A 16756-nucleotide genomic window follows, 5' to 3' on the forward strand; every position below is an offset into this window, starting at 1 on the left:
CTCTTCTAAACTTTAAAAATGTGGGTTATAAGCACAATAGAAATAGAAACCCGCAAGTGGCACACGCGCTACAGTTGAGTATGGCTGTGACATCCAACTGTATTCAGTCCCAGTAACAACCTGAAATCTCCACCAAGGGCAAAAGAGCAAGGAGATGTCCTTTGCTGCCCGAAGTTTCTACTGGCTTTAAGAAAGGGGAGACAGATCACAACACATTATAGATATTTCTACCCAGGTACAACCTAAGTTATTTAAGTTGTGGAAAAGTCCTAGGGTGTTTGTGTGGTCAAACACATCCCAAAATTGGCATCATGTGGACAAAACTAGCAGCACTCCAAAAAGAACAGCCCATACATCTATGAATCTTTTCAAAAACAAAATGACATGAGGCCTTTCTGAAGACTCCATGGAATCTGCCATGAAGATGGGGTTGTCAGAAGGAAACACTGGCTCTTCTGGGGGAGACAGCGAGGAAGAAGGAGACAGTGGGCTCTCAGATACACAGATTAGAACAGATAAATGTTAAAGTCACAGGGCAGACGGCAGCCTCGTCCTAAAGATCACAGGTTATGCCTGGGCAGTAATCTTGGGCCAGGACTGAGAGACAAGAGGTGGTCCAGCTGCAAAATAGAGGCTGGGAAGAAAGAGGAGTTTGCAACTCCTATTCTGAGGATTAGGCTTCTGGCAGTTAAGTGAAGCGGAGCCCATGCTCTGTGATGGTTAGCCATGCCGTCTGCTCAGATCTGCACAATGACAGACTGATAGCTGAACTGAAGAGAGCCAAAGGGAAATGTCAACTCGCTGCTCTGTATTTAGACTCCATTCCTCTCTCCACTCGCCCAAAGAGAAGGAGAATTAATAAGAGAGAAACAGGGAAGTTACCTGTTAGAGTTGTGTGCTCTACGTTACAGAGCATCCCACAGAGGGCTGCCTGCCAAGGGCATCTATAGGGAAGGCAAGAGCCAACTCCCTCCTTCTCTGCCCCCTTCCCTCTCCCCCTACACGCATGCACACACACACACACACATACACGTGTGCACACACACACACCCTAGGGTCTTCCCCACCATAAGAAACTGAGAACTGTAGTTGAACAGTCCCACATCTGGGTACCAGGGTAAGAGTAAAAGAAGCACCAGCATTTTTATCCCTGTATTCGAAGACAGTGATGCATTCCGATTGTTTAAACAATATATAGCAACCGAATTACCTGGAAATGGATAAGCCTTCTTACAATTCATAGTAATCCTGGTACAAGCAACAGCAATAAAGTTCTGAAAACTGCTTTGGTGGAAAATTCCGCACTGAGAAAGGTAAGACTGTAGGGTATTAGCTCTTCATTTATTTGATTCACAATCCACTTTAAGCAGCTAATGGAAGTGGTGGGGCCTCAGCTTTAGAAAAATACACACTCCTAATGAATTCCATAAGTCTTGTATATGATTTCAGGCCATTCAAGGACCTCCTGAAATCCCCACCAGCTTAAATATTTCTAAAAGAAAAAAAGGTTTCAGGAGTATGATCCCATAAAAAACTCAATATTTTTATATCCACAGAGAAAAGTAGATACTAAGTAGAGAAATTCTTTATGACATTTGACATAAATTACATTACTAAAAAATCAATACTGTATGTCAAGTTTACATTTTTCCTCCTTGGGGGCCATAAATTCTTTGACATTGACCTCATTCACAATAAGCATGGATACTGGTCTTCTCTGTGAAATATTCAGACAAACAGGCCTTTCCCTTGTCTGTCCTCCACCCAGAGGCTCAATATGCTTCTTGACTGGAATGGCTCCACACTGTGGTCCCAAAGACAGGTTGCTATCCCAGGAAATGGGAAAAGTTTGGAAACCTTTTTAGGAAAATCCATAGATGGTGTTCGGATTTCCACCCTGGTGTACACAGTCACATAAGTGTCAACCACGACAGCCGCTAGTCAATGACGTTACAATCCAGGAGAAGGGGCAGCCTTGCTCTGCCTGTTGCCTTCATTTCCACACTAAAGACGGCATTTCTAAGACTGGGGCGCACTTCGCCCCAGTTTCCTTTAGCTTTCCAAGTGCTCCTTTCTCTCTTCTTTTTTATCTCCCTTCTCCCTTTCCGAATTGAATCAAAGTCAAGTGCAAATCCAAGCTCTGTCTGTTAGTAGCAGGGTCTTCTCAAGTATCTTACTTCTCGAAGCATTCACTTTCCTCATCTGTAAGAGAGGGAACATCTAGCCTACAGGGTTGTTATGAAAATCAAATTTGTGACATATGATAAGTTGTCAGCAGAATGCATGAACCACAGAAGGACTTCAGCAAACGTTAGCTCCTCTGCCTTTATAATTATCACATTTGTAAAATTAATAAAAAATATACATAATCAAGTATTAACTAAAAAATTTGACCACAATAACAATGCTTTCAAATTTGGCTTTTGACCACATAGATCTGAAACTTTATTACAAAGATGCTTTTAGAAACAGTGCATTTTCTATTATTTACTATAGCAATAGATATGTAAATGTTATAAAATGCCAGTGGGGTGAAAGACAGTAAACGAATTAATATTTCTTTTTTTTTATGCTTTAATGAAAGAGTCCAAATATAGGTCTGGTAAGTCTTGCTTATTTTTATTAAAGACTACCTTGGTTCCTAGATTAACATAGAGATTTAAAAGATTAATTGGTATTACTGAAATGTAAATAGTTGTTCTTATTAAGAAGTATTACAGGCAAGTAACGTAGAAAAAAACTAAAGATCAACAGAGTTCATTTTTTTTTTGTTCTTCCGAATGTAAACAGAGATCAAGTCCTTAATGTCCTGCTTTGACCTTCCCTCTGGCAAGTACTTGCCCAGCAAGCCTTAGAATAATGCAGATGCGAAGGGGAGTGTTTCACAGACCTCACCTCTAGGACTACACAGTTACCTGCCCAGCTCTGTGCTCCTAGGACCCACACAGAAAGTAAAAGAATTGCTTCATCTAAATGCCAGTTTCTAGTCCAGATCTCCAGAGGAGAGTTTAGAAGAACCTTCATCGAGCTCTAGAATGATCCCAGCGCTTTTGAAAGGATGTTATAAATAACCTAACAGCAAAAGTGTGAAAGGAGATTCGAAGAAAGCTAGAAGCCAGTGGCAATTTTAGAAACCTTTAAAAATGATTGGCCTATCAGGGGCTCCTGGGTGACTCAGGTCATGATCCCAGGACCCTGAGATCCAGTCTGAACTCCCTGCTCAGCGGGGAGTCTCCTTCTCCCTCTGCCCCTCTCCCCTGCTCCTGCTCCTGGCTTGCTCTCTCAAAAATAAACTTTCAAAAAAATGACTGGCCTATCCTCTGAGCTCTTTAGAACATACATCTAACAGGAAAGGAAAACAAAGAAATGCGGAAAGTGGGTTAAGGACTATTCCATCATTCTCTGGTTTAACTATTAGAACCCATGTTTCTAAATTACAAACTCCTGATTAACTATTAACCATTTATACATATAAAGAGAAAAGGCAGTCCCTCTCTGTCTCCTGCCCCAGTCTTCTGCTTAGAAGTCCCACTTGCCACGTCAGAGAGAAATCATTTGTGCAAGGAGAGAAGAGAAGAGGGAAGGACAGAGGAGAGAGGCAGGAGAGTGGGAGAGAGCACTAGGTTTCCTGGCAGAGTTTTCAAAAAGTGCCTGTCCTGGAAGGGAAGGGGGAGAGGGAGGGAGGGGAAAAAGGCAGGTATGTAGAAACAATTTAAAGTTGCTGATCAAAAATCACCTTTAAAAAAAATTACCATCTTCCAAAAACCCTGAATATGATTTAGCTTTTTTAAGCCGCCTAAATATCAGACAGTTATCCATTTGCTTTAACAGCACCCTTTGAAAAATGCAATGTCTCTGTAAACTGCAGACTTCCCTGGCTTGCACACTAGTGTGAATTAGTTAGGAGTCAGCTGCCTCCTAACACCTTCCCTAGATCATCTGCAAGGGTAGAACAACGATGGGCCATCATCTGTGAATGGCTCTTTATGCCTGTACTTTACATAACTTAATCCATAGAATCCTCGAAACAGGTGCTAAAGGATTATTAAGCCATTTTACATAAGGAAATCAAGCTCAGAAAGGAAGAGAAACTTCCCCGGGATGCTATGTCTTGGTAATAGATGGGGCTGGGATTTGAATCCCAAGGTCTGCTTAACTAAGGGAAGGACTGGAAAAGAGCAGAGCCCTGTGACACAGGTAGTAAACACAAAGAAGTTGCGTGAAGAGCAATCCTGGTGGTTTTCCAGCTTGCCTGTGGCATTCCTTACACTCCACCGTGCCTTGAAGCACGCATGGGCTTTAGCCCCCAACACCCAGAACTCGAGGTGGTACCTACCAGAGCTGTTGGCATAAGCCACCCAGTTCCAAATGACAAAGTCCTGACTTGTACACAACTACAAAACAGGCTTTGTGTAGGCTTTTGTGCAGGCGTGGGAACCATCCCACAACTGAGAACCTGATCTCTTCAGAAAGTGGGAACCCTGTGCATGAGAGCAAAGCAGAAAGTATATGCAATGTCCCTAGAACAGGAGGTGAGCCCAACCCCTCAAATTTATGAAATGGATCTTGGAGTAAATAGTCCCCTCGCTCCTTTTTAAAAGTTTGTTTGTCTGTTTATTCATTTATTTAATCTCTACCCCCCGCTGTGGGGCTCGAACTCACCACCTCGAGATCAAGAGACACACTCCTTCAGCTGAGCCAGCCAGGCACTCCCACCCCCCCACCTTTTTGAGACCAGTTTACAAAAACCCAGAAGATTTCAAAAGCCATCTCCAGGCCTACCCGAATTACACGCATTCACTCTTCAGCCTCTTTGTAGAATACGGTAAAGTCTCAAGACAAATGGGAATGGGTGATTCAATCATTCTGTGGACGAAATTCTCTTAAAGTTCCTAATAACAAGTAGAGGGGGAAGAATTCGTGGAACAAGCAAGCAACATCTGCTTTTATCTAATCATGCTCCTTGCTAGGAGCACGTGCTTATTACGTATTATGAGCCAAGTGCATACACAGCTGCAGAGGACTGCCCATCCCAACACAGAATCACCAGTTATGACATGAAACTTCATCAGGATCTAACACAAATTTTACTTGCTTTTATATATCATTAATCCACAAAGAAAAACTTTTACTGCTATGCGCAACCAGAAGCCCCTTTGTTGATACGGTATGTACAAATAAGCAAGATGAAAGCGTTCACCCTAAAAAGGCACCTGTTAACTGGTGAGGGCTTTAAGAGCATTGCTTTGTTAGTTCTCTCACCACTGTGAATTATTTGTTCACACAGGGGAGGAAAAATTTTCCTCGACTCTCTTAGGATCCCTGGCTGGGTCTGAAAATTAAACAGACAAAGATAACTGAAGAAAAACATACAAATTTTACTAAATTTGTGCATGTACAAGGGAGCCCTCACAAGAGAATAAAGAAACAAAGAAGTGGCCAGAGCAGGAAGCTTTTATACCTTTTAGTCAAAGAAACAGTACTTTGTGAAAGACATAGGGGTTTGGGCTAGGAGTAATCCAACTAGAACTAGATTGTCTTCACCTTCCTTAACTACGAAGATAAGGGGGAGTTTAACAAGGTTTGTTTGTTCCTCTGGTGCCTTCTCTGGGCAGATAAGAGTCTGTTGTCAGGAAAAGGGGAATTTATTTCCTGCCTTGAGGCAGAAAAGTGAGAGTGTTTTCCATGTTTACTGCTCCTTAATTGCTTTTAGCTCAAAATAATTCCTATGTCAAAGCGACATGTTTTTGGGTGACAGCCTGGTTTTCCTTATCAGTAAGCCAATGGGGCATTTCCCTAGTTGTGAAGGTCTCCAGTGATTCAAAAAGTCCAATTCCTGGGGCGCCTGGGTGGCACAGAGGTTAAGCATCTGCCTTCGACTCAGGGCGTGATCCTGGCGTTATGGGATCGAGCCCCACATCAGGCTCCTCTGCTATGAGCCTGCTTCTTCTTCTCCCACTCCCCCTGCTTGTGTTCCCTCTCTTGCTGGCTGCCTCTATCTCTGTCGAATAAATAAATAAAATCTTTAAAAAAAAAAACAAAAACAGAAAGTCCAATTCCTGGGCAGTCCAGTGCTGAATCTCTGATGGGAACCATCTGAGAGATTTAGTCCTCACTAGTATCATCATCTTCAAGCCTACATTCTTACTTCTCCCAAATTTATCGATACAGGTTTGATCACTAGGTTAGTAATGAATGGCTCAGCAAGAGCCATTCTTGCCTTTTCCTTCTTGTATATCTTTATAAAGTTCAGCATTCATAATAGCTGGTACTCAAGCACATTTCTGACAGAACTGCTTACAGCGGATATTACACTTTTGATTTCCGTAATGAGAAACTGTCTTGATCTCTTGGTGATATCCTCTAACTTGAAGCACCTATGTTCTAATTCACCTGGGATCCATGGAGCTCCTGAAATTGCAATGTAACATTTTGGGGGTGTTTTCATTTTTCTGGAGATAGAGTCAATAGTTTTTATTACATTTTCAAGGAAGATAGTAAAGAAAATAAGATTAGTCCACACCATTATAATCTTGTAAAGAAAAATAAATAAATACAAAATCTAATTGGCCTTTAACTTATTAGCTGCGACCCATGGCAACGCACACAACCTTTCTAACACCTTAGTTTCTTTTTCTGTAAAATGGGGATAATAATAGCAGCCACCTTATAATGGCACACAAGGTAATTTGCTACTAAGGACAACTCTACAGAAGGGATAAAATACACTTTAAAATTTCAAAAAATTAAAAAAACAGAAATTACTTCACTTAGGAAAGAGAGCAGCTCAAAGAGAAGAGCCCTCATATGGGCAGCTATTATTTGGGGAGGTATTTGCCACTTCTAGAAGGGGCTGCTGAGTGGCTGAAAGTCTGGATGTGCTTTTAACAGAATCAGAGATTGGGAAGACAAGGATAAGAATCAGTGCCACCAAAGTGGTAGGGAAACCAATACTGCTTCCCTCTCTTTGCTTTGGGACCTGCAAAACCTACAACCTAATCATAAGTGTGAATCTTAAGTAGGCAAAATCACCTGGTTGGAGCTCAGTTTTGAAATATATCAATACCTAAAGTGATTTTGGTTTGCAAGTGGCAGGAAAAAAATTCTCTCTTATATCAACCATCTTCTACTTCAGATTACTTCTGCAAAGTAGAAGTACAATGTCCAGCACATAATCAAAAGTAGCCAGGCATACAGGAAGACATAACAGCATGAATGAAAACTGGGAGAAACAAGAGACAACAGAACAGACCCACATGGGCTTTAGAACATGGGAGGGAACAGAGACTATAAAACAACTATGCCTGCCATGCTCAAGATAGATTTTTTTTTTTAAAGATTTATTTATTTTAGAGAGAGAGCGAGAGAGAGAACAGGGAGAGGAGCAGAAGGACAGGGAGATACTCTCAAGCAGACTCCCCGCTGAGCACAGAGCTCAACTCAGGGCTCCATCTCACAACCCTGAGTTTGTGACCTGAGCCAAAACCAAGTCAGACGCTCAACCAACTGAGCCACCCAGGTGCCCCCAAGATAGATTTTTTTATATTGAGAGTTTTGATACATAACTGGAATTTATAAAAATGAGCCAAATGAGAATTTTAGAATTTAAAAAGTAATTCAGAATGGGTAGGCTTAACAGACTAAACACAATTAAAGAGATGGTAAATTAAAACATATACCAAAAGAAAATAACCAAGATGAAACAAGTAAAAGTCAGAAGGTAACAGACACAGAAGATACAATGAAAAGATCTAATATACACATAATGGGTGTGCCAGAAAGAAAGATGAAAAGAATGAGGGAAAAGCAATATTTGAAGAGACAGTGGATGAAAAGTTTACAAAACCAATGAAAGAAGTCCTATTACACCAAGCAGGTTTTTAAAAAATCCACAAATAGCTGGATCATAATAAAACTAGAAAACCCTGAGGGTTGCCAGAGGGGAGGGGGTGGGGGATGGGGTAACTAGGTGATGGGCATTAGGGAAGGCACGTGATGTGATGACCACTGGGTGTTTTATGCAACTGATGAATCACTGAACTCTACCTCTGAAACTAATAATACACTGTATGTTACTTAATTGAATTTAAGTAAAATAAAATTTAAAAAAAAACTGCAGAAAACAAAAATCAAAGAGAAAACCTTAAAGGCAGCTGGAGAAAAAGGCATATTATCTACAAAGGAATAATAATTCAGAGTGACAGTTTACTCCTCAAAAAAAAAAATAGTAAATCATTAGACAATAGAACAGTATCATAACCATACTTAGAAAAAAATTAACTGTCAGCCATTCAAAACAACAATATCCTTCAAGAATGAAAGCAGAACGAATACATTTTCAGGCATAAAAGACAAAATTTCTCAGAAGCAGGCTCTCACTAAGGGAAACAAGAAAAGGGCTTTTTTTTTTTTCAGACAATAGAAAAATGATTTCAAAAAAAACACAGAAATGGAAGAAAGTACAACAAAAACTATAAACATATGTGGAAATGTAACTGAATACAGACTTAAAAATAGTAATTATATGTTTTCATGTTGAAATATGTAAGAATTAAAATATACTAAAACAATGGTATACGAGTTGGGGGTGGGGGGGTGGTAAATGGAGTTAAAGTTTTCCAAGGTCCCTGTGTTATCTGAGAAAAAATTAAAAGTACCAATTTTTAAAAAATTAAATAAAATGAAAGTACCAATGAACAATATACTTTGATAAATTAAGAATGCATTATAATCTCCAGGGTAGCCACTAAAAGAACAGTGAAATGAATACAAAATTTCTAGCTAATAGAGGGTTGAAAATGTAATTTTTTTTAATGAAAAAAAAATCCCATAGCCTAACAAAAGGGAAGAAAAATTAAAAATAGAGCAGATAGGGAAAAAAAAGAGAAAGCACTAGTAAGATACTAGAGTTAAACCCAAGTCACATGTATATTGACTAAATAATCCAATTAGGAGGCAAAAATTTTCAAGCTGGATTAGGGAAAAAAATCAACTCTGTTATTTATAAAAGACACATCTAAAATATCACCGTATGTCCTACAGATATGAAAAATGAGATTATTAACAAATTTATGCCAATATATTTGAAAATCTATATGAAAAAGATAAATCCTAGAAATAGCTAATTAAACTGACAATAAAAGAAAACTTTAAATTATTTGAAATACCATTCAACAAACCTACAAATAAAAGTTCAAGGCTAGCTAGACTTCCTCACCAGTGAATTTTGCCAAACAATATCAGGATGAAATAATACTACTATCACACAAACTCTTCTAGAAAATTGAACAGAGTGAGCTCTCTCCAACTTTTTTTTTTAAGATTTATTTATTCATTTGAGAGAGAGAGAGGAGAGCACAGGGGGGAAGGGCAGGGGGAGAGGGAGAGAGTCTCAAGCCAACTCTGCTGAGTGTGAAGCCCCAGGAGGGGTTGGATCTCACTACCAGAGATCATGACCTGAGCTGAAACCAAAAGTCTGATGCTTAACGAACTGTGCCACCCAGATGCCCCTCTCCAACTTAATTAAGGCCAGTATAATCTTGATACCAAATTTCACAATGATGTTATGAAAAAGAAAAAGTACAATCCAATGCTACTAATTTAAAAGGATGCAAAATTCCTAAATAAAAGATTAGCAAGTGGGGGAGCCTGGATACAAGGTCAATATGAAAAAAATAACTATATGTCTAGAGGTCAGCAAAAATTGATCGGAAAATGAAATTTTAGGGGCGCCTGGGTGGCACAGCGGTTAAGCGTCTGCCTTCGGCTCAGGGCGTGATCCCGGCGTTCTGGGATTGAGCCCCACATCAGGCTCTTCCGCTATGAGCCTGCTTCTTCCTCTCCCACTCCCCCTGCTTGTGTTCCCTCTCTCGCTGGCTGTCTCTATCTCTGTCGAATAAATAAATAAAATCTTTTAAAAAAAAAAAAAAGAAAATGAAATTTTAGAGAGAATTTTTTTTTAAGTAGGCTCCATACCCAGTGTGGAGCCCAACATGGGGCTTGAACTCAACCCCTGAGATCAAGACCTGAGCTAAGATCAAGAATCAGAAGCCCAACCAACTGAGCCACCCAGGCATCCTAGATATTTATTTCCTTTTTCTAAGGATTTTACTTATTTATTTGAGACAGAGTGGGGTAAGGAGCAGAGGGAGAGGAACAAGTTGACTTGGCACTGAGCACAGAGCCTGACTTGGGGCTGGATCCCATGACCCTGAGATCATGACCTGAGCTGAAACTAAGAGTCAATGCTCAACCGACTGAGCCACCCAGGCACCCCCAGGTGCCCTAGAAAATGAAATTTTAAAAAGATAAAACATACAGTAGAGTGAAAAAATATGAAATATCTAGGAACAAATCTAATAAGATATGTGTAAACCCTCTACACAGAGAACTATGAAACATCATTGAGAGAAATTTTAGCAGATCTAAATAAATAGAGGAACAGCCCATGTTCATGGACCAGAAGACTTGATATCATAAAGATAACAATCTTGCCCAAATTTATTTACAGACTCAATGCAATTGCAATCAAAATCCCAACAGTTTAAGTCTTTGTTGCTGCTACGGTTTTGTTTTGTTTTGGTGGAACTTTAATAAGTTGATTCTAAAATGCTGTGTAAATGTAAAAGACAAAGATAGTGAGAAACTCTTAAAGGACAGAAAACAAGATAAGAATACTTGATCAAATGAATGTGAACTCTTATGATAAAACTACAGTGTGATACTGGTGCAAGAATATTCTAATAAAGAAAAGGAATAGGCTAGAGTGCCCAAAACAAATCAATTGTCATATATCTGGGCACCTGATTTATGGCCAAGGTAGCCCTACAGAGCAGTGGCAACAGATTAACCAATAAATCATGCTGGGGCAACTGGATGTCCACACAAACTTTTTAAAAATAAAACATGACCCTTATCTCACACAATATGCAAAAATTAATTCCCAGTGAATTGTAAATATAAATTTAGGGGTTAATACTGAAAAGTTTCTAGAAGATTATAGATTTATAACCTCAGTCTAGAAAAAGACTTACTGAACAGGACACAATAAAACGTTAACCATAAAGGAAATGGAACCTATAAAGAATTCAGACCTTAAAATTAAGTGAGAAATTACTCTCTCCTTAAGAGAGTAAATAGGCAGGCAAGCAACAGAATGAAGATTTTGCCACACATATAACCAACTATGAACTCATCTCTAGAATATATTAAAAAATAACTATAATCAGTAAGAAAAAGATAAATGAAACAATTGAAAAGTGGGCAAGAGACTTGAACAAGCACGTCAGAACAAGCATTTCAAACAGCCAATTAACATGAAAAGGTGCTCAACCTCATTAGTCAGGAAAAAGCAAATGAACTCCGCAATATTACTAGAAAACCACCAGAATGGCTACAATTACAAAGACTGATGATGTTGGCAAGGATATGGAGCAAGGGAAATTCCCACATGCTGCTGGTGGGAGTATACTGGTACAACTACTCTGGAAAACAGTTTGATATTATCTGCTGAAGTGGATACACATAACCTATGAGCTAGTAATTCGTCTCCTGGGTACAGACCAAATAGAAATGTATGCCCATAGGCACCAGGAACACACACAAGAAAGATCATAGCTACCTTGCCTTTAATGCCCCCAAAAAGATCATTCAAAGAGCCACCAACAATCCGGTGGACAAATATGAACAAATGACGGTGGTATACTTGAGTGATAGTTTTCCATACAGCACAGAAAAATAAACTACAGCCAGAAACAACATTCATACATATCACAACCACAATGCTGAGCAAAGAATCCAAACGCATGAACACAGACTCTGATTACATTCATTCCTTGTTCAAAAAACAGGCAAAACCAAAACATGTGTTTAGAGCTATGTTGTCAAAAAAAAAAAATCTATAAGGAAAAGTAGCAAACTGTTACTAAAAAAAACACAAGGATAGTTTTTTGTTGTTGTTTTCTTTTTTACCTTTGGGACAGGGTAGGTAATGATGGGGAGAGGGTTACAAGGAGGAGCTTTTGGGGCAATGTTCTATTTATTATCCTGGTATTAGTTGGAAGGTGTCACTTTGTGAAAAATCACTGTGCTCTGAATCTTTATTTTGTGTACTTTTCTGTATATGTATGAAATCTCAGTTAAAGGGGGTTAAAGAAACAAACCTAATGCATCTACAATAAAAAAAAAAAACTTCATTGCCTCAGTACCTACGTATATTGCCTGGATTCGGGAAGGGAATAGCTTAATTAAAAAAAAAAACAAAAAAAAGCAAGGGTCTTCGCTGTGATGCATTATTTTTTATAGCTTTTACACTGACATCTCACCAAGCATGTGGACCAATGAGCATTCCTGGCCAGGTCTCACTGAGCAGGTTTCCCATTCATCATCTCATCATCATCACCATCCATTTAATGAGTGCACAGGCCCGGGTAAAGCACATTATATAAAGGTCCTGAGCTCTTCCAGAAAATCTCCAACAGTTGACGCCCAACACTTGGTCATGTCTCCTCACAGGCTGATGTTTTTCTTTCTTCAGTTCTCAGCTCAAGTGTCACTTCTTCAGGGAAACTTCCCTTGCCCCCATCCGTGCCCACCCCCTCCGACTAGGGTAACCGACACCATGTTCCTCCCCTTTGCATTAGGACTGGTCACTCTCAGTTTGCTCTCACCTCCCAGATCCATCCCTAGGTGGCTGATCCCTAGGGACTAGATTACCAGGACATCCTGTCCAGCTTGGGTTCCACAGATGATAGACAGTGGCAAAGCTGGCAGGATAGGAGGAGAGAAGTCGGGCATGTCCTCTCCACTTCCTTTTTGCTGTGCTGTTTCCGGGGGAGCCTGCTTCTCCAGAGGCCCAAGCTCCTCCTGCCTGACTCCAGCTCACAAGGCTTCCAGTAACATCATTCCTGCTGCCTAGAGTGGTAACAGCCCCCACCGCTGGGCCTTTCCCCGGTTCTGGTAACCCTGCCTCCATCTTTCTAAGTTGTCTTTTCACCAGCTCTCTTCATTTGAACTAGGTTTGGTTCTGTTTTCTGCTGGGACCCTGTGGAGTAGCAATTCTATATTAATTTATATGATGATTTTATAAACACTTGTCTTCTCCACAAGGCTGTGAGCTTCATGACGCTGGCACTTCAGACATTGCCAACAAATATTTGTGAAATGATTTAGTAAGCTAATGAATGCATGAAGGAACTCATGTTAGGATCAAAATATGCTTTACATAGTACAAGGATTTCTAAAATGCTCCTGCTACATTTAACGTGGCATCAATCTATCAGAGCAGACATTTTTCCTCTTTCAGTTGAAAAAAAGCCTTTGTTGGCAGGAATATGTTTACTCATGATAACAATTTCAATTATTCTAGCAATAAGTGCAATAGTTAATGATTTTTCAATTAAAAAGACAACTTTATCTTTCTGAAGTATCAATAATGAGATTCCTGGTGGACTGTGGTTAGTTATAGCTCTGAGTGAGTAGGAAAATAATAAAAATATTAACTCGGAAAAGAAGGCTCTGCATCTCTGATTTTTTCATAACCTATTGCATACGACTCTAGAAAAGAAATACTATTTAGTAGTTACACAGTGTAGGATGGTTAGCTCCAGGCAGGAAATGTTCTTTGTTAATACAATAAACTACCTACTTTACCTTGTTGTTTAAGGCTTAAAGAAGGACAATCTGGGCTGATCCCAGTATCAGATATGCAAGCTACATATTAGTGTACATAGTTAGACAACTTCTACAAAATGAACTGGAAAATTCTAATCCTAGGCCACTAATCAGAATTTCCAGAACAGGGTCTGGAGCTCTGCGTATTGCCTTCTCTTTTATGGCAGAAAAAGTGTAGAAAAGTCAGGTTAGGTATAGGCGACATGTTATATTAGCAAGATTCTTTAAACACATATATGCCATAAAATGTGTCACTTGAATTTTAATCTAGAGAAAACTAGTCCGTTAACTACAATCGCACTAAATACATACCATATCAAAAATTTTTAGTTAATAGCACAGCATTTTGAAAGCAACAATTTGGCTAGCATGCAAGCTCCCAGAGGTTGATATAGTTTGGACTCTGAAGTTCATCTCTTTTCTGGTTAAACCTCTCCTATTTCTTCTGCTAACTTCGTTGTAAGAAGTATCCCAGTTCTCTTCATTCTAACCACCATGGAGAGGGGAAGGTCCAATTTCTCTAGTATGGTATGAGTTCAAGATTATTTGGAACCTCTCAGCAAGCAAACTAGTTAGTTAATAACCAACATCTTTCTCATATGGCACTACTTGGGATATGGGTCTGATTTTACAATCCTGAAACGACAGGGCATGGTTTTAGTAATAGTTTCATTATTAATAATACCTTGTGAGAGGATTCGGCTAAGTGATTGAGTTAAAATAGTTAAAATGCAGTTACACTGCTAATTCTTTTTACAACCAGATAACTTGCTTCATTATGTCTAATTACGTGCAGCAGCAACAACAACAAAAATCCTTTTTCATTCTCTTCAGTCATAACTAATAAAGGAAATGACCACACCAGCCTCTTAGTGATTGCTTCCCTGGAAACAAAAGGGCATTTTATACCTGATCCTAACACCATCAGTAAACAGAATGAAGTAAAAATCAACCGTCCTCTCCCTCACTTGCCCATATACAAAGCGATATTTTTTAAGGGGGATGGGAAGGGGGGGTCAGGGAGAAGTACTGCATCAATTCCTAAAGGCTGCTCCCCCCATCTCCTTTCTCATCAACATCACCCACTTAGGGGGCGCCCGGTACTCGAAGGGCCCCCTAGCCTGACAGGGTCAGAGAAGAATCATCTCTTTGACAGACTGAAAAATCCTGACTCCTGATGCCTTCCACGCACCCAAGTGGGGCGGGCCGCCCAGCCCCGGGGGACCGGGCGGTGTCCCGGGTGCCCGCAGCCCAGGGCCGCGGGCGGCGCCGCAGAGCTGCCGGCCCCCTCCCGCACAGACGGGCCGCCGCTCCTTACCCGCCAGTCCGCCGCCGCCGCCTCCATCGCCCGCGTGCCCCTTCCTCCGCTGCAGGATGAAGTAGGGGTTGGCCCTCTCGGTGATCCACAGCGCGTTAGCCAGCAGCACCTCTTCGGGGTTCACCCACATGTTCCCGGGCGCAGCGGGCGGACACACAATGGGGCGACGGGTCGGGTCCTGCACACACCGGCGCGCACGGGCGCGCACTCCCGGGCACACGCGCGCCCTCCCGCCCGCTAGGTGCGGCGGCTGAGAGCGACTTCAGCAGCCGGCCGCCCGCGGCGCCCGGGCCCCAACAAAGCCCCCGCGGGAGGCCCGGGAGGACGGCGAGGACGCGGGCGCGGCGAGCAGCATCGTCCCCACGGCGGCGCCGCCCCCCGCGAGCCCGCGGCCGCAGACGCCCAGGCCCGCCGCCCGCAGCCCGGCTTCGGCCCACGGCGGCGCGAGCAGCGGGAGGAGGAGGAGGAGGGAGCGGTGGCGCTCAGTCCCGGGAGCCGGGTCCGCGGCGAGAGGTGCTGGGGCGGCAGGAGCGCACACGGCCCCGCGGCGAGGACCGAGCTGGGCTGGGGCGCGGCTGCTCCCGCGGCACCGAGCGGAGCTCCGGGCCGCCTCGGTCTCTAGCTGCTCCGCGCCCTGGAGGCCACGGGGCGGTTAACACTCCGCGTCGGGGCCACTCGCACACGCAGCGAAGCCCGGCTCGCCGCTGGAAGGACGCTCCGGACGCTGCGAATGAATGACGCGAGCGCGGCTCACTGGGAGCGGGCCCGGGTGACAACAGTTTCCGCGGACGCGGCTCCTCGGCGGGTTCCGAGCGCTGAGCCCAGTTGCTGCGGCCGGCTTGGGGGCAACCTTCTGGGGACCGTGGGCCAAGCAGTCGGCCCCACACCCATTTCAGCAGAGAGGACGCTGCCAGCCTCGGTGGAGGTGTGTGTGTGCGTGTGTTTGCTGTGTGTTTATGGTTGACGCTCTGCAGGCTAGCGCCACCCCTCTTCCCAGGAAATAAGTGTTTCAAGGTTCCAGACTAGGAGCTAGATACCCGGTCGGAAGTGGACGCAGCCAATGGTTGTCCGTGTTTTTGTTTCCTGCATCCCTAGGGCAAGTCATGCGCTAAACTTGTCACCGCCTATAACCCCTCCCCCTCTCCATTGCATTGTAATTAAAGTGGCCCAGCTAAGTGCATTACATCACTTCTTTCCTTGACCTGTGGGGCATGAGCAATAGCGAAGTTGGAAGCAGCCCAAGAGCTTAGGCCAACTAATTCACACTACAGCTGTTCCTATTTCAGGCATTTGGAGATCCGAGGACCGGGCACAGCAGAATTCAGGGATTTATTCACACTTATTAGATGGATTTTTTTAAAAAATTGTTTTTAATCATTGAAATCAGAGACACACAAAGGCCCCCTTTATCCTTAAACGGTTTGGCGTTCCCCCAATACTTCAAGCCTCTTGGGATCACAGCCAATCTACCTATGTATCTGATGACCTTTTTTCACCTCTTTTTTACACCGGGGAGATCTGCAGACAGCCAGATCAGCAAAAAGAGGCTCTACTTCCCAGATAATGGGAATTTACCAAGCTCTGCTTTGTTGTGGACATCCTAGAGACTTCTTCCTTTCCAAATAAGCAAAGCAAACCATTCTCAAAGCAAACGAGACTTTCTAGTGTGGACTTAAGCATTTTACTTCTGTAGCTCTCATTTGAACTGCTGAATTCCTTCAAATGGCAAAGTGAATGCATCCCAGCCATTTTAATGAGACTGCCTCC

The 16756-nt window shown here is 42.2% G+C and overlaps 1 protein-coding gene across 1 annotated transcript in view; it reads right to left on the minus strand.

Annotated features, from left to right (window-relative positions):
- Nucleotides 1-16023, minus strand: part of TBC1D9 (TBC1 domain family member 9) — a 110078-nt gene extending 94055 nt beyond the window's left edge. The window contains exon 1 of the mRNA XM_045798932.2: nucleotides 14990-16023. Within this exon, the coding sequence (XP_045654888.1) occupies nucleotides 14990-15119 (130 nt within the window). The 5' untranslated portion in view covers nucleotides 15120-16023. The remainder of the gene's footprint in view (nucleotides 1-14989) is intronic.
- Between the last annotated feature and the right edge of the window lie 733 nt (nucleotides 16024-16756).

This window comes from Ursus americanus, chromosome 13 (genome assembly GCF_024610735.1).
Source record: "Ursus americanus isolate L20-20 chromosome 13, mUrsAme1.1.p, whole genome shotgun sequence".
NCBI classification, from domain to species: Eukaryota; Metazoa; Chordata; class Mammalia; order Carnivora; family Ursidae; genus Ursus; species Ursus americanus.